The sequence below is a fragment of the Fistularia commersonii genome, chromosome 30 (genome assembly GCF_037954325.1).
Source record: "Fistularia commersonii isolate RoL2024-O1a breed Wild chromosome 30, RoL_Fcom_v1.0, whole genome shotgun sequence".
NCBI lineage: Eukaryota > Metazoa > Chordata > Actinopteri > Syngnathiformes > Fistulariidae > Fistularia > Fistularia commersonii.
In genome coordinates, this window is record NC_141313.1 from 2,076,566 (window position 1) to 2,102,931 (window position 26,366).

Genomic DNA, 26,366 nt, shown 5'->3' on the forward strand with positions numbered 1-26,366 from the left:
ACACTTGGTGTTATCGACTTTGCCGCGTCGCGTGTGTGTGCGCCTTCAGGACGGCCGCACGCCTATTTACACAAGAAGTCTTCGTTTTGGTCTCGGTCGTTTTGGACCGCCACGTTTGATATTTGAGCGCTGAACACCCAAATGTCAGCGCTGGATAATTTCGCGGACGCAGATGACACACGACGGTGTGTCGGCGAGGGGTTTCGTCCTGCGGGGGCCGCCGGCTACGCTACACTCACGACTCGCAGATCCGTCACGCAACGTTCTCATCCATCCTCTCCGCTATGTAAACAGAGGAGGGAAAACGGTAAAAAGCGTTCATACGAGTCACCATTACGCCGACAAAGAGCCGCTTATGGACTTGGCAGGACACGGCCATCACATCAGAAAAGCGCCTTTCCTTATCTATGGCTCGGAAGAAAGCATCTGGCGTCGGATCCTCCGGGGAGCGGCGGCCGGCCGGGAGGAGACGGGGTATAAAACGGGAGAGGGCAGCTGGACCCGTCCCGACAGAGAGGCTCCAAACTGTCACATTAACCCATATCGGCTCGTCCGTCTTCCAAACGGCGCGACCCACCTGAGCGCGCAGAGACTTAACGCTATCATACACAATTAATGGGGGCTTTCAGGATCGTCTGTCGGATTCTGAATTTGGGGCGGGGGCGGGGGGGGGGGGGGGGGGGTCGTCGGCGAAAAGGCCGGGCACAAAAGACTAGAGCGGAGGCGCGGCGGAGATGAAGGAGATCAGACGGTCCGCAGATAAACAGAAAGGTAAGGGTTGAATGGGAATGGAGCGGCGAGGAGGCGAGGAGGGCCGCGATGAAGACAGGCGGGACGGAGGCGTCGCAGAGCCGCGCCGCGCACCGCAAAGACTTACATCCAAATGTCAAGATAAGACGGCGCCTCGGGGGGCCGCGGAGAAATGGAATTTAGCATTTTATGAATAGCCAAGCTTTAAGCGGCTCTTCAGAGCCCAAGGCTCGGTGTTTAGACGGCCTTATTTTGGTGTTTTTGCGCCGCTAGCACACATTAGCCTCAGTCAGCGGCGAACTTCTTGTCAGTCAAAAATGAACCTTCGACTCGCCGCCCCTTACGCCCGTTCGTCCCGGCGAGCGCGTTGGACGGCACGTGACTTCGGGCGACCACGGGAACAAAGTGTCTGTAAATTAGATAAAACAACCAGATGGCTATAAGCTCGGCTGATGCCAGCTGGGACGCCCCTCCCCACCGCAGCCCCGCGTGCCGATTAGAAATATAGATAATGGGTTCATTAATGTTACGGAGCCAGAGACCGAGGGCTGAAAACAATGGCGTCAAAAAAAAAAAAAAAAAAAAAAAAACTAAAAATTCTGGTAAAGATTCTCACGTCCCATTGGATGGGAGCCACATGAGGGCGCGACCCCCACTGGATGGAGGTAAATAATAACGTCATGTCGGGGTAACATTGGCCTTTTTGTTCCCTCCAACTCTCAGATAAGAGCCAACACATATAGCGATGCTGAGAGAGCGAGGCGGACGGGGAGGGGGGTCTTTGTTCAGTGTTCCCTGCTTTGTCTTGCATCTCCGAGCGCCTCAGAAGAATGCCGGTCTTGTCAGGATCTTCTCCGCGGGATCTCCGGGTCGGTCCGGGAACGGCTCGGGTCCTCGGCTCGAAGCTCCATTCGGTTTCATCGTTCAAATAATTACCCTGGAACCGCTCGATTGATGCCAATTCCAAGGAGCCGTCTCGCAAGCGGAGCGCTTATCATCCAAAAAGCTTCGGAAATATTCAAACGTAAACTAAGTGCGCGCTAGTCGACGTCTGCGTGGGAGAGCAGCAACTATACATCACCCGATTTTGGATCTAGATTGGATAGACGTGACGGCCAGAAGGTGCAAGAAGGTGCAAGAAGCAGTAGTGACTCAGTTACGCCGGGATGAGTTTCATCTCAGACCCCAACGGGCCGCCGGTCGGACAAACCGCCCGTCCACGAACGAGGCTCGGCTTCCCGGGCTAATTAAAGCTCCGCAAATCCAATTCTTTCTCCATCTTGTATAATGATAAACAGAATATTTGCCATCTGCCGGGTGGAAAACGCCGTCAAGTGATTCTCCTGGACTGGATCGGCTGGTTGAAGGTTAGTGCCGCGCACGCGGGCGTTCAGGGTGAAGTTTGCTTTGAAAGCGATGGGAGGCTGGTTTGTTTGCGGGAAGGGGAAGGTGAGGGGGCGCCTTGTATTCCTTCCAAAGAGGGTCCATGTTTTCGTAACGGCGCCAAGGCCACGCCGCCTCGTTTAGCGCTCGATTGGCAGGAACGAGGGACGGAGGTGGTTATTATGGTACCCACGCGCGGATGGGATTTTGATTGCGCTTTTAAAAAGGAGGCAAAGAAGAAGAAGAAGCGTCTTGAGCGGCTGCTTTGCGAACCGAGGGGCAACTTTCCTTCGGCGAATTTCGGAAGACGGAACCGAAAACCGTGCACGGCGCTTTACATCCAAATGGCGGAGCGGCGCCCGTGATTCCCGCCGGTTTGCCTCTCCGGAGGCTGCGAGGAAGGGATCCCTCATCGCCAGCGGCCCGCTGTGAATTGTCAAGTTAATTTTGCCTGGCTGGATTGAAAAGTGATATCCAGCGTTTCAGATCCGACCGGCGTGCAGAACCGAGGGTCTCCTTTCACACGGGACGCATAAATCTGCCGCTGCCGCTTGGAATACTCACTCAAAACCCAGCAGTCGCAGAGTCCACGTTGGAACAATACATTCTTTGCTTCTACAAAAGTCGTTCCGGCCGCCGAGGACATGCGGAGCGGCCATATTGGCCACCCGCGCCGTCTAGGATACTTACGGTTCCCCCGACGATCCTCCCCAGGGGGTACCACGCTCTTTCGTCGAACCAGTTGAGGAACTCGTAGAAGCCATTTGTGGTGAGATGATGTGTGGATCTGTAGTTGAACCTGTGGGGCGAAGCACAGGGAGAAGGTCACCTGGAGAAGACGGCATGGTTGAACAGAGGTGGAGGGCAGGGACTTCATCCTTAAACCCACGTGCTATGAATTCCCTTCATCCACAATGTTGTGATGCAACGACATCCATCGTGTGGCGAGTTCCACAACTTCCACGAGTTCCGAAACACTGCGGCGTTCGTCGCCGAACACGCACGTACACACACACACACACACACACACACACACACACACGCCCGTGCTTCGTCTTTGTGTAAACAATAAGCGACGACGTCGGGGGTCACTGTCGTAAACAAGGCCGAGTTGTGCGGAAGCTAAAAGTGAAATGCCGAATAAAACGGGGAGACAAAGTCCAATTAATAAATATGAGGGCTGTCGAGCGGCGGCTTGAAAGAGGAGACACCCTTGAGAAGACGCTGCCAACGAGAACAATGTGTGCAGCTCCGTCGTGCTCAGATGAAGGCCAACGTACCTCGGCTGCGGGAACGTGGACCGCATGCAGAAGTGGTGACCTCAAACTAGAGCTCGCGCACACACACACTCAAGGACAGAGGTCTGAATGCCATTTACACAAAAGCAGACATTGAGTGTGTGTGTGTGTGTGCATGTATAGTCTTTGCATTGTGACATGGGGAAGCAGGGGAACGCAGCGTCCGTCACGTGCATGTTTGTCCAAAGCGTCTGGCGCGGCGACCCGGCTCCGTTCTCACAAAGCGGGGTTCCCCCCGATTCCCCCGCGGCGCCGCATACGTCCTGGGTAAACACTCCGGATGTTACCGGAAGATCCCGGCTCTGTACGGATCGACCCCGCCGGGAGGGACGCCGTTTCGAAATGATCAAGTGATGTGCGACGCGTTGTGCACGAGCGCCTCCAATAGGCTGGGCTCTTGGGAATGCCGATGGCGCTCGGGACTTCAGCGCGCTCTGTAAGTCGATGCTCGTCCGCAAAGAGCCGGAGGCGCAGGGACGGCTGGGTGGTGAGGTTACCACGGCGACGGGAACTCCACCTGCCCGACATCTCCTGCAGTGTTCTCTGGCTGTCAAACTGCAGTTGGTGACAAAGTGACTTAAAAAAAAAAAAAAAAAAAAAAAAAATTTTTTTTTTTTTTCCCCAAAAACTTTGTTATTGATAAACTCGCAGCCCCTCAGACGGCTGAGCGGAGCTCTAAATCCCTGCTTCAGACACTTACTGCTACCCCTCGCCTGACAAATTACCAATTTGATGCATAGCTGACACCGCAGCACGTCCGACAGGCGGAAAAAGCAAACTCGAGACCCGCCGACGTCGCCGCTGCCAGGAAAACACCGACGGATTGATCGCGGCGGGAGAAGCGGTCTCCCCCGCATCAACTCCTCGGATAATTCCTCAGAGCAACAATGAAAATTACCCTCGACATATTATGTACTTTAGATCACTCCGCGCGCCCCCGGGGGCATCATAATTCATTTTAATCAGGGTCCGTCGCACTGTTTACCCGCATCCTGTCCAGACGGGGCGTCGGCATGACTAAGTAGGCTCCGCTCCCGTTCGCGGCGCGCTAATACCTCATTCACCATCGACGCCATAACCGGATGCATCATTGCCTTCCCCCAACAGGTTCGCAATATGGTCAATAGCTTAATGGACTCCGGGCTCCAGGGGCAGAACCGCCGGCCGGCCTCATCAGGCGGCTGCGCTCAGGCACGGAGCGGATGAACTGTAAATGAGGGATTGTTAAGGGAGCCGTCGCACCGCGGAGATGCCGCCGTGTGTTCGGCCATAAAGGGGAAAATGTGTGTGAACGTTCATCACGTCCGGACGTAAAACCGCAATCGCGCGGCTGTCTTCGGGAACGATCCGACCCGCAGGAGAACCCACGGGCCCGCTTATCGGGGCCTGCGCTTCGCTCCGACGAACCGCTGGGCTCTGGAGGACTTAGCAAACTGAACCGCCTCCTTTGAGAGATCCGATTAATAATTCTGTACCATCCAAAACTTCAGGCGACGGATTGGACTTCCTTTACGGTTCCAGTCGGTGGTGTCAACGCGGGCGGTCACCCCTGCAGGTGGCACCGGGATCTGAACACTTGACAGCGTCTGTGTGTGTGTGTGTGTGTGTGTGTGTGTGCGAGCAAAGACCATAAAGGAGTTTCGATTTGTGAATTACAGAAATGTAGAGCCCATAATTCTGCCTCTTAATGACCTCTCAATTCAATTTTCTAGTTGAGGTAACAGAGTCACACGACAGGGTCCTGACACACACACACACACACACACACACACACACACACACTTCCTGCCCTGCCTCCAAAGTAATATCTCCACGCTGGTGGAGCGGGTCACACTAACCGGATCACTGGACAGCGGCCAAAGCTTTAATAGCGCAGAGTCCGGCATGGCTGCCGTCACCTGACAAGACGGGGCATCCTGGGAGATCAACAGAACCGTCTATCACTTCCCTCAAAGTGTGTGTGTGTGTGTGTGTGTGTGTGTGTGTTCAATGACCCGGTGAGGTAATTGCGCTCTGCGAATGTGTGACGCCGATGTTGCGCATATGTTACAAGATGCGACTTGGTAAATCTGAAATTAAACGCGGGCTGTAAATAGTCGTCGGCGACATATGCGGCGGGTGAAATGAGGCGCCGTGGCGGCCGTCTCGCCTCGGCGCGCCACGAGAACCCTGTGGTGGAAGTCCTAACGGGGAGGCGGCGTCCTAAATTAATGTGTTTCTTGCTTAGAGGGAAGGCACCAGAAAATAGCGCTTCAAAAAGAAAAAAAAAAAAAAAAAAGGTGAGGTTCTTAGCGGGACACGAAGCCACGCAAAACCTGGATTAGAACAAAAACTTCCAGTAAATCGCGAGGACAGAGGTCACCTTGGGAGATAAAGAGGTCCGGGCGTTTAATCACCGGGTTATTAATTTAACATAATTACTTCAAGGATCAGTAGTAGATGTTGGCTTTGCTCGAATCAAAGGCCCGTTCCTTTGTATGTGGATAAAATCGCTTTCTGCGGCGGGTCAGCGATCTGCTGCTGAAGATCGCCTCCGATCAAACACCCCGCCTGACCTCCCGGGAAAGTGACGCCGCTTTCAAAACTGCCGTTTCATCTTCAGACGCTTTTCAGCGAAAAACCAGATACGGCCGGCCGAGCTCCTCCAAGACGGGTTCGCAATTAGAAAAAAAAAAAAAAAAAGAGGAAAAGTCCGACAATATCATCAAAATACTGCTACGTAGCTTCTGTTTAGAGCCCCGGTGAGGTGTAAGGGCTGCGTTTTAAGCCTTATGAATAAAATAAAAAGTGCATTTATAATTTGTTAGCCAAATCTCAGAGGAATATAAATGGCTAAGTATCCGGCGCGATGCGATCCTGCTCCCGGTCTCGCTCGCTCGCTCGTTACGCTAAAGCTCCAGAGTTACTGCCTCTGCGTTTTCCTGGCGTTTTTATAGAGAGCGGATCAACCGCTATCGACGTCCCGATAATCTCGTCCGGCAACCGTGTGAAAACGTCACAATTAGGCTGTTTTGTTAGCTCGCGCCGGACGATAAAGCACAGCGACGGCTACCGGCGGGTAGGAGAACCACAACGAACAGCACGGGCGCAGAAATACCGCCTCAACTTGGATTTTTGGATGGAAATTAGTTTCATTCCGACGCTGTTTTTCGAAGCCGTCAAATGGCGACGGTTCGTGCAAAGAGAGAGAAAAATCTGGAGCGTCAGCTCAACGGAGGCGGCTCTCGACCGGCTCTTCACTATCAAATGGCATCCGGTGGAAGGAGAAGCCATCGTCCGTCTGCCGTGAGGTGGCGGTCTGCCGCCGCGGAGGTCCGCTGACGGATTTTCCAAAGGCGGCGTGTTCCGTATGCCGTTTTCGCTCCGCAAGCCGTTCTCCGGCGAAATCGAGCCATCTGACGAGGGCGGGGGGGGGGGGGGGGGCGAGCGTGGCGAAGACCGCCCACGGGAGCGACGCCGACGCGGGGAAGGATTTCACTCGGCGTCGCTGCTTCTGCGCAGGAGCGAGAGGGCGGGCGCTCGTCCGGGAGCTTTCAAAGATCCGGACGGCGGTCAACGGGACTTGGGCGGATCGGGAACGGGTGCCGGGGGAGGAGGAGGTTCTTCTCGAGCCTCGGCGAACGCGACACGCGGCGCCGGAGGAGCAGACGGATCGCAAACTCCCGTTTAGAGACGAGTTTCAAATGCAGCCGGATGATTTGTACATCGCGTCCGTTTAAAAAAAGGTAAGGAGGAGGATGGGATTTTTTTTCCGTTTTTTTTTTTTTTTTTTTTTTTTTTCTTCTTTTAAGCGCAAACGACACTGAATTTCAAACCGCGGCGTGAGAATCAAAGGGAGCGGATGAAAGGCACGCCAATTCCACATTTAGCCAATGAGTCCACAGGGGCAAAGGATTCGCTTTCATCAGAACCCACTGTTACCATCAAGCGAAGGCAGGGGAGGCGTGGGGAGAAGCCAGGCGGGGAGCGGTGGCGGGCGGCGGCGGCGGCGACTTCCAGAGACGGGGAGCAATTACCGGCGCGCAGAGTTTGCCTGTCACGACAGGTGGCTAATCAATCGGATATCACAAACACACAACAGCCGTGGATGGGGGGGGGGGGGGGAAACAAAACAAAACAGAAAGAAAAAAAAGCAACAAAAACAGGGGCAATAATTACAGACCTAATTATCACGGGTTGAAATAGCATTCTAGAAAAAAAAAAAAAAAAGAAAAGAAAGAAAAGGATGGCGTGTGAAGGTTTCATCGGCGCGACGCGCAGCTGCCGGTCGGGGCCCCTTTGTTCGCACGGCGAGAACAACCTGGGTTCACCGACAAAGCACATTAGCAGAGAGGCTGCGACGTTTAGAGGGAACAGGACATTTCTGAGCCGCGCGCAAACAAATCCCCCACTGTGAGTCTCTGGGATGGAAATCCTGTGGCGAGGGTAAACAGAGGGCAGCTGCACAGACATCCACGGCTTTAAAATCATCTTCCCACCCCCACCCCGAAACACCCACCTGCCGCTGGAAAGCAGAGAGGAGGCTCTATTTAGCGATGCCGGACGTGGACGTTGACGATTTCTCCCCTCGCAAACTGTTGACGCGCGATTGACGGGACTGAGCGGAGTTGCGGCCTCCTAGCGTTAGCGGCGTGGTCGATGCGGATGCCGATCCTGACGCGTCCCTGCGTGCGGGAGCCGAAAGGCCGCGAGGCCTGGATTTACCGCCGGGACGGAGGAATAATAAGACGTTCATCCGGGCTTCCCCGACACAGGTGTGCTAAACCCGTTTCATTCGTATGGCGAGGAAGAGCAGAGCCGCCGCCGCTTCCCCTCCTCCTCCTCCTGCTGCTGTCGTGTGCTGGTAACAAACCGCAGCAGTGTTTTTAGCCCTCAGGAAATACTAAATCTTAAAATCTTATTGCCTCCAGAGCGTGGATACGTGAAGCCCTCCCGAGGCAGGAGGGGAGAACCTCCGTGGAGATCTGGCCTTGACGTCCTACAAAGATTTAAGGGTGAGGAGGGGCGGCGGCGGCGGGCGTCACGTGCCTGATAACGCCCCGGCAGCGGTGACCTCCTGGTAAATGAGTAACGACGGCGATCTAGCGTGACACGTCTGACAAAATCACGGACTACACGGGGGGTGGAACAGCGGTGACGGCGGCCGCGTCGCTAAAAGACGCGCGCTGGTTGAAGTCATCCGGCCAGCAGAGGACCTGCCCGTCCGAAATAGCCCAAAAAAAGGAAACGTCTCGAGAACATTGACGGATCTCCCCCTTCCAGGAGGGACCGAACGTTGATTAACTGCTGGTTATTTTCTTCAAATAAGTTGTCTCGCCCTCCGGGATTTACGACCAGGTGACGGACTAACTTCCTCCGAGAAGTGCAGTTTTTTGTTGTTTTTGTATTTTTTTTTTTTTTTTTCTATTCGCTCAAAGTACTACATCAATCGAGGGTAAATACACGCCGTTAACTGCAACCAAATTAAGTCGGCAACAACAACTCAATACAGACGGGCTGAATCCACAACAGAGAACACGAAAGGTAAAAAAAAAAAAAAAAAAAAGAAAGAAACAAACAAGCCGGGAATGTAAACAGAGGAAATCAATGCAATGAGAAAATAAAATTTGCCTCTGCTCATCAATACCACAACGATTCATTAAGGTGGCTATATAAACTTGAATAAAAACATCTCTGTAAATAATACAATGAGACACAATAGACCGGAGAAGCCATTAATTAACCATCGTGGGTGGGGGGGATCCCCCCACCCCACCCCCGCTCCCCCAAACAGGAACTAGAACTGCTGACGTGACCGGGCCGATTCAAGCTGTTCGTTTTCTCTGCAGCCCTGAGAAAAAAAAAAAACAAAAAAAACAACACAAATCGGAGGAAGTCGGAATAATTCACAGTGGAATGAGACCGTCAAAAGAGCTCTTGCTTCATTTCTTTAAAAGGTCATTTATCAACCTATAGAAGCAGCCGAACGGCCTTTAGCACAAATCGTTCACTCGTTCATTGTCTACGCCGCTTCCCCTGCTCAAAGCGCGCACACACACACACACGCAAACACACACTCTGTGGACGTCTGATGGTTTCACAGGAAGAGACGTCCGGCCACTCGGCTCGGCGTATTAAGCAGCCGAGGTGAGACGGAGAACCTGGCGCGCTAAACTGCATCATCAAGAAATAGCGATCTAGCGTCAGGTGTCGTAGGTGTATAATAACGGGAGCGCTCGTGCTGCGGTGACGGTGAGCGTCCCTGTTTGGCGTCCGGCGCTCCTGATCCGCGGAGAGAGTGCTGAATGTTCACTTCTGGAGTAAAAGGACACCGGCACCATCTGGCACGTCGGCTCTCGCCCTGCGCAAAAAAACATATTTCATGTGCAAACTCCGGCGCCGGCTAACAGTCAAGGCTAACCCCGCTAGCTCGGCTTGTTTTATCGGTGTACGCGTCTGACAATGACTTCAATGCTAACTCCCCTGGGATCAGATAACACACCTCCCTCACACACACACACACACAAACAAACACCCGGGCACCGGAGCACTTGAGCGGTTTTAATGCTTCTAATAACGTGGAGTCAAACTACAATCTCTCATTAATTCTCGGAGACGTCTGCAGACGAATCCGCGTGCTCCCCGCTGCTCTTACCGCAGGAAATCCCGGGCATTTCATCATCAATCCAACACCTGGGGAACGAGGATATAAGGCAAGTTTTGGAGAACAAGACCCCCCCCCGAGCGAAGGGATGCTTCTCCTCATTTGATGCAATCAAAGACGCGCTATGCCCCGATCCAGAGGATGTGCATTCAGATGAAATGATTGGTTTTAGCCGCGGCGTACAAACCCCCTCGGTTAGAGGCGATAATCCGCTAATGACCACCGTTCTGAGCACGGACTGACACACGTGCCGCGCAGGCTTTTTTTTTTTCCAAAACTAGGGCCTCAGAATAGATTCATCTTTCCAATCCGGGCTCCATTTCATCAAGTGGGGACATTTAAATGATTAATAGTGAAGAAAGTGATTACTCTTTTAAATGGAAAGCCTTACTCTAATACCGATGTCCTGCGTATTATACCGCGGCCATTTTATCTTCGCAAAATAAGATTGTCCGCTTCGTGCCTCCCTGTCGGACACTAGCGAGCCCGTGGATCGAGGCTTCGTATTAGTTGTATTTGGCTAATGGCCTGCGCTGAGTCTTTCACGAACAAATGGCACAGAATCTCGCTGCCAAAAGGTCTGCGGTTATTTCGTTAGCGTCTCTGCGGGACAAGTTCAGCAACATTAAAAAAAAAAAAAAAAAAAAAAAAAAAAAAAAAAAAAGCATAATAATTCACTGTCATTGATAATTACCCTCATGTAGAAAACTTGGGAAGAAAAAAAAAACAAAAAACAACATTTTAAATGATGTCGCTCTGCCTCGCAGACGCTGCCAGGTCTTTGTGGAACCAAGGAGAGGAAGAAAGAAGGTACAGGCGACGCAGACCAAAGCAGCAAACTCACAGAAAGGTGTTTTTGATGTAGCAGACCTTTTACAATCTGGGTACTCTAATGAGCAGCAATGCTGAATACTAATATCACTGTGGGGGGACCCCCGACTCTGTCAAACACAAAGAGAGCTCCTCAGCGCTAACTGTTTCTCAGCGTGCATAATTGCAGTGCGGGAGGAAGACATTGATTTGTTTTGTGGGGGGCAAAGTCGCTGTGATAGTTTCCAGTGGCGGAGAGACAATGAACTTTTTGATATTGCACCAATTAAATGCCACCCCAGACGTGCCGGGGCCGCCGCACTTCTGGGATTCGGCGGCGGGGATAAAGGATAAGGCTAAATGGATAATGCCGCAGCTGCGCGAGCGGCTCCTCATCCTCCGGGCCGAGGCTTCCCAAATGGATCTCCAGACCGGAATTTTCTCTGTGCTCCGGAGGCCATGTAGTGTGTGTGTGTGTGTGTGTGTGTGTGAGAGCGTGGGTGTGTGTGTGTGTGGATGGGGAGGGTCCTGCAGTCTCTTAACACAATTTTACACTTCTTGACATGCAGCGGCTGTGAGGAGGGGAGGCAAAGCGATGTGCCCCATTTTGGCCTCAAAATCGTGTAAGGAACAGTCGAGGGGCAGAGAAACCCAAAATTTGTGAAAACTAGTGTTAAGGCAGGCCACACACACACACACACACACACACACACACACACACGCTTGCATTCTAAGTGGTTCGTCAACATCAGTCTTCGAAATCAGCCCGGACGAAATGGACACAAATGAAATGCTAGCTTTTGTTAGCGCAGAAATGCCAGCAAAAAGAGACAAATGGTTGCATTTGCATTAATAACAGCGAAGAGGACTTGCAGCGCAGCCGCGTGCACTCTTCTTCAGCGTGGGTGCTGATAAGGAAAACTGCCTTGGAAACCTTTAAGCTGCCGCTGCCGCCTCAGCGGCGAGATATCAACGAGGCAAAGTTAGAATAGTGCGACCGAACAGCGGCGGCGCCGCGCGAGACGAGCGTTGCCGCTATCCCGGCACCAACTTTGCAAGCTAACGCTAAACGGGCCGAAAAACACACGGTCGCCCTCATCTGACTTTGAAACTTCGGCGGTGATAAAAATCAAGCGGCACAAGCACCGCAAAGATAAAGTATCCAAGAGAAACGCGCGGCGATAGCATCTCTGTCGGAAAAAGGGGCCCCGGGCGAAGGGAATGCATAAAAAGGCGACAACGGTACGGCGCCGGATGACGACTCCTCACTCTCCCCCGCACCTGAGAGATTCGGCGCGTTGGAACGCTAGCAAAGGCACTTCCGCTCGCTCGAATCCGCAAATCTCAGGCAGACGGATCCAACACCTCATTACGGAGGGCATGAGAGATGCGCTTCATTCACAGCCAAATTCGGTTTTTGTCTAGCAGGGCCTATCAAATACCTCTCAACCTTCACTCGGGGTGTCGTAATGACTTTATGCCAGCTCAAGCTGCAGCAAATGAAGGGAAAGTGTATGTCTGTGTGAGGCCGCTCGCGCTCGCAAGTGTGTTATTTGAAGAGCGGATGACTGAAATGAAGAAGGAGACAGATGAGTCTCTGAGCCCGAGTGTCCTGATTGAACCGCAGCCCAGAAATGCAGAAGGTGAAATTGCACCCTCCAACTTCCCTCTGCGAGTCAATGACGCGGATGCAGACAGCAAGACTAATGTGGCGGGCTGCGAGGGTAGCACCTTAAGAGATGCGCGCCGTGCCAATTTCGCCGTGTCCCCTGTTAAGTCAAGGAGAGAGGCCTCTTTGTTTAAGGGCTACCGGCGCTATCTAGAAGATCTAGAAATTGCAGGGTAAAGGGGGTCGCCGTCAACACGCACCAGGCAGCGAATGGCTGCCGCTTCTCGGCAGCAAAAAGAGGTCCGCTCGGGGCGGGATGGAGCGCGGGAAGGCTATTTTGCCGATCCTTTGTCTGCGCGCCGCATCCTGCTCCTCTACGGATCCATTAAAACATGCAAACAGCTTCATTTGCATGTGGCGAAGGCGCCGGCGCATCAATCACCTGGGCGGTGTATCCACCGCGTTGTCATTGAGGAGATCAATCGGCCGGCGCGCCGCCGACGGTATTTTCTTCATTTTTTGCAAAAACATTGAAATCTCCTGCTTAATATCTCCTCCGTAAAACCGTCCTACTCAGCGGTCTCCTAGGTGATTGCTGCTGCCGTCAGCACACGTCGGGTTGGTGAGGCAGGTAAAAACCCTCATAACTTCACCGCCGTGTTTCACTCAGTCGAGGAAGACGGTGACAATATCAATCACTTGGTCCCGAGATTAAAAAGAACGAGCTGGGTGGGTGGGGGGGGGTTACATTTTTATAAGCTTTAGCGGATCCCTTTTTACCCGGTGCAGCAAAAATGAAGTCATATTTTGGGATAATAGGGGAAAAAAAAAAGTACCGTCCGACGTCGCGCGGTGCGAGTCGAGCGAGATGAGCTGACGAGAGTAAGATGTCAAGTCCGCGCCGAGAGATCCGACGAGGGAGCAGGGCTGCAAATAACGGTACGAGTCAAAGATCCAAAAGTACCCCTGTCACAGTCGGACAAGGCGAGGCGTCCCACACCTTCCATCACTCCGTGCCGGATGACATTTTCATGTCGAGCGGACCTTGGCGGCCTCGATACGAGTCTACTGCGAGAGACTGTCTTCACGTGGCTTCTCCGAGAGACTCTCCGTCGCACAAGAGGGCTACGGAGCAGCACCGGGACCAAACGGATATATTCTCACTTCATTTCATGGGATTCTGGAGGGGAGAAGCCGGGACGCGGCGAGGGGGCAGTTTCTGCCCGGTTCGGATCACAATACAGGACACGGGATCGCTCCTCGGCGCCTCTCTGCACTCTCATTTTTCAAAACGATGCGACCGGTCGGTGTCGCGGAGAGTTTAAGACGATGCTGAGGACAGCTGACGGCTACCCGGAGCCTCCGCATTTTGAGTGAAACTAGGAAGCCGGGCGGCCGGGGAGACCGGCCGGGATTTAAAAAATCGCCGTGCGAGGAGAAGAATTACTCGCTAAGTTGCAGGAGCGAGTTGCGGAGAAAAGGGGGAGCGTGAATAAATGGAGAAGAGCGGCAAATACGGAGATACGGATGGCAAAGATGTGAGACGGAAACGGTATCTTTCAAGGTCACGATATCCGAGTCGTGGCAAATGACGGTCTAATGACAGAGGAAATTACTGGAGCTGTCATGAATAGGGAGACGTCAAAAGTCCGCGGTCACTTATCTCCCCTTGGTGAACCGTATCGAGTACCTAATGACCTCCTTCATATATTCTAATGGAGCTTAAGAAGCGCCGCTCATAGAGAGGGGCCACAACCCTCCTCTGCAGGCAGTCCACTCCTGCAGTGTCAGAAACCGCAGTGATGTCAAGAGTGCTCAAAAAAAAAAAAAAAAAAAAAAGAAGACATGCACGTCGACGGAAAACCCTGAAAGGGGTGCTTTTTCAGATTCTTTTCCAGGATCCGGGAAAGCGGGACGGCGGAGTCGAACACAGCGAGGGCGGAGACTGAAATCACATCATAAACAAAACATTCAATGCGATTATGAATTATTCCCGGCGCAGCGGTAGCACCGGCTACGGCCGTTTAGTTGGGGAGGGGGGTGGGGTTGGACCAATTCGCATAATTACTTACGGCTATATTTCGTACGGGACACTTGAAGAATTTCCATGGTACCATAATTTACTTTCCAAGATAAGCACTCTGAAGTGTATAGTAAAAAAAAAAAAAAAATCCATCATCTTATGCTAAACACTGTACTCCGACTCTACAAGAACTCTCTGAGCACTGTCTATTTTAATGAATATTAATAAAGTTCTAACAAGATAACCGGCGGAAAAAAGAAACACTTAAGTGTGTTTCCGGACCAACGTCGATGGGAGTTGCCCCGAGGAGACGGCGGCACGACGATCCACGCCGCGACTCGGGCTTTGGCTCCCGATCTCGTGTGATGGGCGGAACTGACGGTGACGACTCCATCGCACAACTCAGGCCTGCGCGTCCATCCGTCCAGGAAGTAATGTCCACGTTTATAACAATAAAAAAAAAAAAAAAAAAAAAAAAAAGCCGTGACCCGTCGGAGCACCTGCATCAACCACCATCAATCTTATTCTGTCAACAATGTTTATAGACGCACGAAAGGGGGAAGAGGAGAAAATAAACAAACAAAAACACACGAAGACGCAAAGTGCGCCGTGTGGGCCGTGCTTTCTCCAGGCGCCGCAAACATCAATTAGCGGGCCTTTAACGCACGGGCTGTACGTGTCAAACGCACGTGTCAAATAAGACATTGAAGCGTCTTCTACCAGCCGGTCCCAAGAGTCCTACTGCTTTTTTTTTTTTTTTTTTAATTCATTCAAACCAGCACCCCCGAGGAGTAGCCGGATCTGCACCACATGCATGTTACCGCTAGTGAAAGGATCACGGTGAGGGTCAGCCATCCCGTTGAGTCGCTGATGGAGATCTAATTTCCAAAGCAACGAGGTCACGGCGGTCGAACGCGCATCCCCGAAAGAAAAGGTCGAAAAAACCTTTAAAGCTAGTTTAAACCTCCGTACCACACCGGGATGATTTAAAGCCAAACACAACCCATTTATCCTCTGCCCTGCCAGCGCACTAATATCTGCTGTGGGTTGCCTGAAGCTGCAATGAGTCATGCTATTCTCAAAGCAACCCTTATATTTTTACAGCGTCAGGTTAGCTGCATGCCAACAATACCCGCCGTGGCCAATAAAGAGACGGGGGGGGGGGGGCTTAGTGAGCGCTGGCATTACATTCGGCGGTCGGAGAGGACGGCGGACGCTCGGACGGGCCGGATCGAAAAGTTCGGGCTGGACGGAAAATCCGTATCCTCCTCGGTTGCCGCGTTTGGACAAATACTCCATTTTCGGAAACAACAGGCTCTACGGTGGAGGCGGCGCCGCGGGAAAAATACCTGGATGACTCCGATTCACAGATTTTACCTAACTTGGCGAGGAGCGCGCCGCTCTACGGTTAGCTGACAGCACAGGTCGTCGTGACGTGGAAATGATCTCCGGGCCGTGCGGCTCGGCGAACATTTCGGACAGCCTGTCACGTCTGATGGCGGGCTCATATTGAAACAAATATGTCGTGCGTTTTTCAAAATTCTTCTTCTTCTTCTTTCGGCTTTTCCCGTCAGGGGTCGCCACAGCGAGTCAACTTTCTCCATCTAACCCTATTCTCTGTATTTTCCTCTCTCACACCAACTACCTTCATATCCTCTCTCACTACGTCCATAAATCTTCTCTTTGGTCTTCCTCCAGACCTCTTGCCTGGCAGCTTCACCTTCAGCAACCTTCTACCCAGATCTTCACCATGGTTCGGACATGAACACTCCTTTGTTCATGTCCAAAACATCTCAATCATCACTTTGTCTCGGTCATACATGTCCTGCACCCCTGTGACAGATTCTTCTTCTCCTTTGGGCTTTTCCCTTCAGGTGTCGCCACAGCGAGTCAACTTTCTCCATCTAACCCTATTCTCTGGATCCTCCTCTCTAACACCAACTGCCTTCATATCTTCTCTCACTACGTCCATAAATCTTCTCTCTGGTCTTCCTCCAGACCTCTTGCCTGGCAGCTCCAATTCCAGCATCCGTCTACCAATATATTCTCTATCCCTCCTCTGTCCATGATCCAACCATCTCAGTCTGGCTTCTCTGACCTTCTCTCCTAAACATCTAACATGTGCTGTTCCTCTGATAGACTCATTCCTGATCCTATTCATCCTGGTCACTCCCAAAGAGAACCTCAACATTTGGAAGTGACCAGGATGGATAGGATCAGGAATGTGTGTTTTTCAAAAATATTAAACAAAAAAAAATCTGCACCTGCTGGAATTGGTGGCGGGTTATTTTTAGGCTTTTCTCAATAAGGGGACGCAGCTGCACGGGGAGCCGGGCGAGGGAATTGGCCTCGCCGTTATTTCACGGCTGGCGCGGCTCGCCGGCTCGCTACCTGCCAGCTGCTGCGCTTGATAACCGCGGCGATACGGCGCCGTCGTCCGAGCGGCTCATCCCTCTTGGCCGGCCCTCGATTGACGGCCCTGTCCGAGTGCCTTTCCGTCCTGCCTGACACCGCTCCATCTGGCCGCCTGTCACTTCTCATCTTCTGTCCGAGGACTCCCGCGACCCCCGCCGTCCTCCCGCTCCTCCATTTTTATGGGCCGCGGCGGGAAGGAGCCGGGGCAATTTCGTCCCCCCCCCCCCCCCCCCCCCCCCCCCCCCGGCTGCTAGCGGTCGCGCCCGCCCGAGAACTATTTTCGCCTCAAATCACAGCCCTCTGCAATGTCAGACGCCGGGGTAGCGGCCCTCCGATATTAAACACGCCCCGACGCTTAATTTCTAGCCGCCGCCGGATCGATAAGCTCTGACATCGACGGCCCAGCGGTCCACGTCGACTGTAGGTTTTAACTGTCTGTCGGGGGAAAAGGGCCTGACATTCACCTGCGATACACCTGGTTATTCCCGATCCAGACGGGAGGCACACACACACACACACTTCACAAAGATGTTGCTCTTGGTTACAGGGCTGGCAGATCAGTGGTTACTCGAACGAAATCTATAACCGTCACAAATTGTCCGCGGCATCGACCGACGAGACGGCTGCACGTCAGTTAGATGGACATTCACCGGTTGAGGTGCGGAAAATAAGAGGTAACTTGTAAAGTGAGGTGTGTGATATCCAGAGCGGGCGACGCGGCCCTCAGTGGGCGAGACGTTTCCAGCGTCCGGGGTTTCGCTTTCATCCGCTACGTTTCCTTGTCTCGGAAACAACTCATTGCGCGACAAGAGGTGATTTTCTTTCCCCCGAAAGCCACGTTTGGATCCGACATTAAGTGCAAGAGGAATTCTAAGAGCACTCCGCTCTGGTTTCCAGACAAATGCAACCCACCCCTCCTTCAAAAAAAAAAAAAAAAGATATCCCTCCAGGGACACTAAACCAAATGGGACCTCAGCTCCCCACAGTAAATCGATATCTGAGAGATGGATACTGTCAGGGGTTTACTGTGCTCTGCAGATTGATGGGGGAGGAGAGAAGCCACGTCAAGTGTACCGAGGAGGCCTTCGACATCGGGCGCTCTGCGGGGTTTGTGTTGATTTGGCTGTTTACGATGTGAGCTAATTATCGGGACGCGACCGGAACGGGAACTTGGAAAGGTAAACGTCTTCCCGGTTGCCCTCGCCGCGGCCGTTCGGCCACGGACGTCCTGTGCGACGCTTCTGCGTGCGCAAATAAAAACAGATGAAACATATAATATCCATGATGACTGCCGCTCGTGCTCGCGCTCATCTCGCGGGGATTTAACTGATTAAGCCGGCTCTTACCGGGCAACCTTGAGCTGCCAAGAATGCTTGACGGTGAATTTCTAGGGAGTTTCTGCAAAACGTCGGAGGGATTAAATCGAAAGGAGAGAGAAATACAGATGAATAAGCTCGGTTGAGCTATTTGAACTATTCAGTAATGCTTAAGAGATGCTTTAAGCAGCTGATCCTATTAAAATCAGGCCAGTTGTGAGCACAAAAGACATTCAATTTAACCCGGAGCAGAGGTTGACAAAACAAAGAATCTTACACCGTATAAAACAGGCCGTCGACGTGCACGCATGTACATTGAAATGGCGCCGAGCGGCTTACGGAACAATGAAATCTCTTTGGTTCCGCCGCCCAAACCTCCCTCGGATTGGATGCCTGGCAGGCATCTGTGCCTCCTCTCCCGCTCCACCTCCTACCATCTTTTCACAGCTCTCTCAATCCTCCTCTTGTTGTGGTGTGCAGGTGTGGTCACCCCGGAGCGCTACCGGATTTAAAAAAAAAAAAAAAAAAAACAACCGGGACACGAGAACGCCCTCCGATTCGTCGGGTCGAACGTCTATTCGCCGTTCTGTCGCCTCGGCGTTCGGCCTCCCACGACTCCGGCTGCTTTGCGCGGTGAAAGCGGCGGATTAGCTGGACAGGAAGGAGGCACAAGACTGAGTAGGAAGTTTACATGACTAAGTGTGAGTGGGTTGGGAGATTTTAAATGCCGGAATCGAATACGTTTCTGGCTCGTTCCAGGCGGTCCCGTCTTCCCCCTCGACCCCAAAGGCCTATCTGAGGGAAGTTCACCCCCTTTCTCGGTTTACCGCAGGTACGAGAGCGAACGACTGACCCCCGACTTATGAGGAACCTTTGATTCCACACAGACGAGACGTTCAGTTCTTGGAATGTGATTCTTATCCCTGAAAAGCCCTGATTTGTGAAAGGCTGGAGCCTAAAATTGATAATGCAGGGTTGGGCTAACTTTTTAGCTCAGGGGCTGCATTGACTTTTAAAATGGGACAGATGGGCCGGGTCACCACGAGATACGACACATATAATAAAAAAATTAAAAAAAAAACGCACTTGTTAACGGTCTCATCAGACTCTTCTTCACATTTAATGTGAAAATATAACTAGCTTGGTTTTGAAGGTTCTGACGTTTACCTGCATTACCGATTTTTTCCCTTGTAGCTTCGCGTCCAGCTCATTCATGTGTGTGAGTATGTCCACAGTAAAGGCTAAATCACAAAGCTAATCTGTGCTATTCAGCTCAGGAAAGTGTTCTCAAGTAGCTTCAAAAATGAAATAATCTCCTGTTTGAGCTCCCGCATTCATCGATCCAATAATTTAACGTCAGGTATGAATTCTGTACCAATCTTTGGCGGGCCGGATTAAAAAGACCAACGGGCCGGAGGTGGCCCGCGGGCCGTAGTTTGCCCACCCCTGTAATAATGCAACACTTCAACCAAATATGAAGATGCAACGACACCCGTGGTGTTTGACGGACACAGCTCCGGAAAGAAAACACACAGCGCCCCGTTTACCGCTCTTTCCGTGCTCGCCAGCGAGCCGACGATCTTCTGACTTCCACCGGATGAGCAAACACTTCTCGCAGCCATGACTTTCAGGAATTCAGATCGTCGCAAGGAGGTTGGAAGAAAAAAAAAAGAACGCAATGATAAATCCGTCGATTTCATGTTGAAGGATCGAGGCTGACAGTGACAGCTGGCTTGGCTTTGTTTTGGGAGGTGGTGGGATGATTCACCCGCCGTCGGTGAGCGGCGAACTGCGCTCAAAGTAATTATATTACACAAAGAAGCGCCGCGGCTGATTCCAAGTGTGTCATGTCTGTCATTGGTTGGACCGAAACAACATGTTGATTCGCCATGCTGTTTCAATTAGACGGAGAGGATTAAACAGTACGCCTGGACGGATTCTACCGACTTTCGTGATGAAAACGATAATAGCGTACACCCGTCGGATGCAGAGGAGAAGCCGCCGACAGTTTGCTCCCAAAATTCCGCACATATTTGAGGCCTGGCGTTCAAATATTAGACAGGTCCTGTTTGGTTCTGCAGATGGGGCTTGTCAGACGCGAGCCCATCCGTCAGTCCATTCAGAACAATCCCAATCCACGACAGATGAAGTGCCGCCACACTGTTCTGCTGGGGTTTCAATTTTATGTATTTATTCTTGCAATTTCTCAAAACCTCCATAAAAAGGCAAATTTGGTGCCGCTCCGACAGGGATGAACCCAAATCCACCCGACTCTAAATGCTAATGCAACCTTGACGGGTGGCAGAGGTCAGAAAATCTGGTCGGACAAGGCGAGCAGGGAGACGTGGACGGATTCCTTCACTTTTTGCTGATGACGGTCTGCGGACGCAAAGGAAGCGCGGTTTAAAATCCACCCCGAAGCAGCGGGCCGATGAATACCGCAAACACGGCCATTTCTTTAGCAGCTCGCCGCTTGAAGACTTAGGATTCGGCCGTGAACGTGAGCGCGTGCCGTGTCAGCTAACATGGGCGACGCCTGACTTGGGTCTCGGTAACCTAGGTGATGCCTATATACATCAACATATAGCAGATCGCAACACTTCCAATGCAAACAATGCTGAGCATCCTTATTGTCTTACAAAAAAAAAAAAAAAAAAAAAATGCACACTCAAGAGTATTGACCTCATTTTTCTAAAGCTAAATCCATGCGGGCACAATGGCGGTCCAAACAATTACTACCTGCGACCGGTATTCTTCAAAATGCCCAAGAGGTTCGGGGAAGAGCGCCACCGATTTCCGTCTCTAGGTTTTAGTCGAATGTGGATCTAGGAAGTAAGGCCGTAACGATCGAGGCCGGGCACTTAAATTAGATTTTTTTTTTTTTTTTTCCCCTGCAGGATAAAAGGGGTATCATCCCCACGCTTAATATTTCAGGAGTCCGTGAACAAGGCTTGCAGTTCCAGCCAAGTGTCCGCTACAAATATCAATCTTGACTTCTTCTCCATTTTCCCACAGTCGTGTCCTCGCCAGAATGCTGCTGTGCCAGCAGCCGCTCCAGGGATGGCCCTACTTTCAGATGTGTGTGTGTGTGTGTGTGTGTGTTGAGGAAAAAGGCAGGATGTCAAAAAAAAAAAAAAAAAAAAAAAAAAAAGGTGCATTTGAATGTAAGGGAAAGAAAGCGAGGCGGGAAAAAAAAAAAAAAAAAAAACTGCTCACCCCCACTAATTTTGATAGGGAGGGGGGGCTCATTTTAACACCACTTACATTATCCACTCTCTGCCGCTGCAACATTAAGGGGTTATAAACACTAATGCACCATTTAGACTGCAATAACTAAGTGGCTGAGATGACAGATGATGGGATAAGACAGCTGACGTTTTATGCGCTAAATAAGATTTTACACTTATGTAAAGAATCTGACGCATGGCCATTTTACTGGATGTCTGCTTTGTGGTGCGGGTGATGTTGTGGAAGAGATGCCTTAGAAAAATAAACACACACACACACACACACAATATGAAAGGATCCTTTAGGATACTTGAGGAATCAATGGAAGGAGCTGCTGTAGTTTCTGATAGGAACTATTCAAGTGGAGGAGACAAGCGACTTAGACGCGTTCAAGGTTATGAAAAATGAGCCGGGCGAGGACTATTCATTTCATTTAGCGGGGATTCCACCAAAAATCGCTCCTTGGGCCGGGGCGGCTTCCCATGAACTCTGCAGATTGCACAATATAGTGCCATTTAAAAATGTATCTGCCTTTGCCATCTTCATCCATTACTCATGCAGTTCCTGCAGCGTTTACCTGTCGCCTCCTGCCCTCTTTCCACTTTATAACAAAATGTGTGTTGGGGGGGGGTGCAAAGTAAACATTTTAATGTGTACAAGTGACCTCAATCTCATATGAGATTAGAACTGACGAATACACAGAACACACACACACACACACACACACACACAGAGCGCATCTGATATACAGGAGACCTTTGGATGGAGCAGGTACATCACATCCTGCGAGGAGGAACATGAGCATTTCAGAGGGCAACGCTGAGAGCTGATGAAATCTGTAGACAGAGTGCTGCCGCTTCTCCTCTCGGAAGATTCCAGATCTCGTCGACCACCGCAACCGAAGGCGGGGCTTCTCGGGGGCGAGCGTGCCCTTCACTTTATGCACCCCTTAAGCCAGACACAAATTTCAGCGCCGTAACAATAGGCATGATGTGGCTGCAGAGCAGGAATAAAGAGGCCGGCTGGAGGATAGAGGGGAAAAACCTTGAGGGTTAACGCAAAGGGTGTTGTGTTTGGCCACCTCCTGACAACCACTGGGGTCAGCTGTCACCACGTGCGTGGAAATGTGGAAAAAGCGGTATCCTGACAATAATATCTGGACGTGATGACCGATCGGGCGTCATCATGGAAGACCACATTAAAAAAAAAAAAAAAAAAGCGCCTGCGGAAAAAATTTAATAAAAAAAACAAAGTTCTCTACCGCCTCGGGCCATTGGTGGCCAGCTAGTGGAATTCTTCCCGTGCTTGTTTTAACATTTTTAATTTAACGCGGCGCGTTTTGAAGCGCTGGAACCATACGTGACGACAAGGCTGCAGCCCTGAATGGCAATCTGCCTCAAGCAGCCGCGGAAAGCAGCGCCACAACTACGATGCCAGCACTCTTCGTTTAACGCCGATGATCCGCTCCGACGACCACGTCAAGGATTCCCTTTCTGTCAGCTCGAATCGAGTGGTTTACGTGCAGCCTTACGCTAGGCTAGCCTATAAGTTCACATACTGACAGTGAAATGTTACAAGCTAGCCTTGCCTAATGTTGACAATAGAGTTGGTATTATTGCAATAGATCTTTCATTACAGTATAGCCTTGTTTTTCACGAGGGTTAGGTTCCAATAAGAACCCGTGACTGGCAAAATCCGTGAACCTTTATTCTTTTTTTCAATTATTATACAATTAAATACTCTATTATACATTGCTGCTGTCGTCCTTCTGTTTTTTTCTTCCTTCTTTATGGAACGAACGGAACATTCGTTCATTCCGTAACGCCGACCTACAGCCGCATAGCTTTTACCTTCCCTTAGCATGTCCAGAAGTTTAACTTTATCTGCCATAGATAGCATCTTCCGCTGCCTTTTGGGCCCTGCAAGGTGCTTTTGTCGCTCCAGAGCGTTTTGTCAACATTATGGGTTTTAGAGAAACTCGAAATTGCAAGAGAATTTGCACGTACGTGTACATATTAAACTGCAACGTTATTGACGCACAGGTAGAAAAGAAGCGTAGTGACTTTTTAGCCAATCAGAATGCAGAACACAATGCACGATGCAAATCCGTGAAGTAGCGAAACCGTGAAAAGTAAACCACGTTATAGCGAGGGATCACTGTATAACATTATCGTCCAATTCAAACCAGTCGTTCCTTTCTTGCACCTGTACTGTTCTCATGCTCCCTCAAGAATGTGAGCGACGATCAGATTTTTCATTTAAGGTACTTTTCTTTTTAATATCTCTTGTATCTTATGACTTTTTAAAAATGTTCATGTTATCTTCTATTCTCTTGTACATGTCCAAAATGAAAGACAGGCTTCAGAAAAGGAAACGCAACTAAACAATCTGTTAATTTGGCATATGAAATTCTGCAAATGAAAAAATAAATTTAAAAAAAAAAAATTTTTTTTTGAATGTATGAAATTCCAAAAAAACGAATTCCAGGTTCAAAAGAAGAAATAGAAATTTCACATACTACAAGACGCTGGCTGTATCTCAGTGCTGCCAGTTGCTTAGCCTTGCTTATCATACACAGTTCCAGTACATTTACACTCTCAGTGCGCTGCCACTGCACATATACAATAACAGCGCAACTTCCAGCTATTTTCGTTCATTTAATATTGTTCAAAGTTGTAAACGAGTTCGTCGAGTGAGGAGTGACTGTACTCAAAGAAGGACTTCCACCTCACCTTTGTGAAGGCGGATCCACAGAGACGGTTTTCATCCATGCCGGCGACGCCGCGCCCTCGGCCGTTCACCGCAATGTATCTTAGCCGTCGTAAACACCACAGGACAGAGCTGAGGTCCGAAGTAATCCAGAGCTGCTGCACTGACCAAAAGCGGTTTTGCGTTTACCGCCACGGGGGTCTATTTTTCCTCATCAGCGTGGGGACGCTGCGCTCTCCCGTTCATACGGATGACAGGAAACACACCAAACCGTCCCGACACAACCACGGCGCTGAGGTATTATCGGGCAATCCTTTTTTTTTTTTCCGTAGCGTACTTCATAGCGCTGGGTCGATTCCAAACTACCCGGCCAAACACGGAACTTTTAACGAAGTAATAAGATTTTTTTATCGTTGTTGTCATCCCCTCTTTTTATGGGAGGGAAACAAAGAAGTCTTTATCGTAAAACAGTTTTTGTGTCTCCGCCTGTCCTGACACAACGGATGAGCGCTAACAGCGCCGCGCACCGCTGTGTCTGTTTGCATTGCTCCAAGGAGACCCGCTCCCAAATGACCAATATACCAACTTCAATTTGGAAAAACCAACTTCAAATATTCCCTCTCCAACTAGACTCGCAGTTGGCGGTCTTGCAGCTAAAAACCATGCGCTGGAGCGGAGCTGAGGTAGCACGTCGGTTCTGTGGAAGGTTTCTGATGAGACATCAGGAACCTTTGGTTTCACTGATTGTTCAAGGCGTGTAAATAGTCGGGATCATTTTCAAAGCCCTTTGTGTGAAATTGGACCGTTTATGTAAAATAGGGGTGCATTTTTAATTCGGCAAGCAAAGAAAATATTCATTCAATATTTGAAGAGGACGTTCCTTATTTACACAAGAAGAGCCGAATCAGGAGAAGCCTTTGGTTTTGTGTAAGACGAGTGAGAAGCTGGTTGAATTTTACCAGCGTGGACGCTTCGCGGGTCCGGCTGCTGCTACGTCACTTTCGGACGGAGCTGGGCGGAGAGGTGACCATCGCTTTATTAGCACTTTTCCTTTAAGGGCTCATTTATGCTCGATGCACGGACGAACCCCGGATCCACCCGCCTTTATTTCCTGCGTCATCCCAAACGCAGCGAACGGAGCAGCTCCACCGAAGTCGCGGGGAGGCCGTGTTTTAAGCTCAAGTGCTTCCAGCTTTAGGATCAGAGAAGAAGACATCATGGCGCCGGTACAACCAGGGAGAAGAATTCTCCGTCCTCGGGCCCTCAGTATTTGATGGTCCCATAAAACGAACCGCGGAGCTCGGAACTTAGAGGTGAGCTCTGCACTGCCCTCTAGTGGACGCGAAGCTTAACGGCCGTGGCAACTTCAAGCTGGCGTGGGAAGTACGCAGGCAGCGACCTCTTGGCAGGCTCTGATACGTCTCATATCTGTCTACATACGTAATCTCAGCATGAGGAAGAAGAAAGACCTTTATGGTCACATTCGGTTAGACCCAGAGCACAACACCAGCGACCTTTGACTACTGCACTGAACCCGTCATGGCTGAACCGCGAGCAGAAGGCGGCTGCTGAACAGCGGCAGGGGAGCAGCTACGGGTTCCGAGTCTTGCAAAAAGCCCTTCGACAGGCTGGGAGGAGGAGCCGGGAATGTTGACTTTCCAAGGACGGCGGCGCCACGCCGCGGATTCAGCCCGACGACAACGGCGAAAGCGGAGATAAGGTTTCCTCCTTGTCACTCGCAATTCAAAACCAACTGCCGAGGAGCTCCTCTTCCGCCTTTAACCAAAGGTCAACGCCGACGTGCATGCGAGGAGCGTCCCGGCGGCATCCCCTCCTGATTTGGCCGCCGAGAACCGGATCCACTTCGCCGCGGCCAAATCAAACAAACCGCCGGCCGGGGCGAAATGGCGCCGACGTCTTTGGCAATGAAAAAGACCGAAAAGTGATTTTTTGGAAGAACGCGACAGCCCGAGAACTCCAGCTAAACAAAGCCGGCGACACAAGCCGCGATGTGTTCCCTCAGTATCCTGAATTACAATGACGGGCCCCGACGGAGGCGAATTCAGCGGCATCAGACATCCGACAAAGACACGGCGCCCCGAGACTCAAAAAAAAAAAAAACCTCGCCTCAACCGCACGCCGAACGCCACCGATCGCAGCCGGGGCCCCGAGGACTATCAAC

General features: G+C 51.1%; 1 protein-coding gene across 1 annotated transcript in view; it reads right to left on the minus strand.

The window, feature by feature from the left end:
- stt3b (STT3 oligosaccharyltransferase complex catalytic subunit B) overlaps window positions 1–26,366 on the minus strand; it is a 51,940-nt gene that overhangs the window by 20,475 nt on the left and 5,099 nt on the right. Inside the window, exon 2 of the mRNA XM_086178500.1 lies at window positions 2,824–2,932. Within this exon, the coding sequence (XP_086034626.1) occupies window positions 2,824–2,932 (109 nt within the window). The remainder of the gene's footprint in view (window positions 1–2,823; window positions 2,933–26,366) is intronic.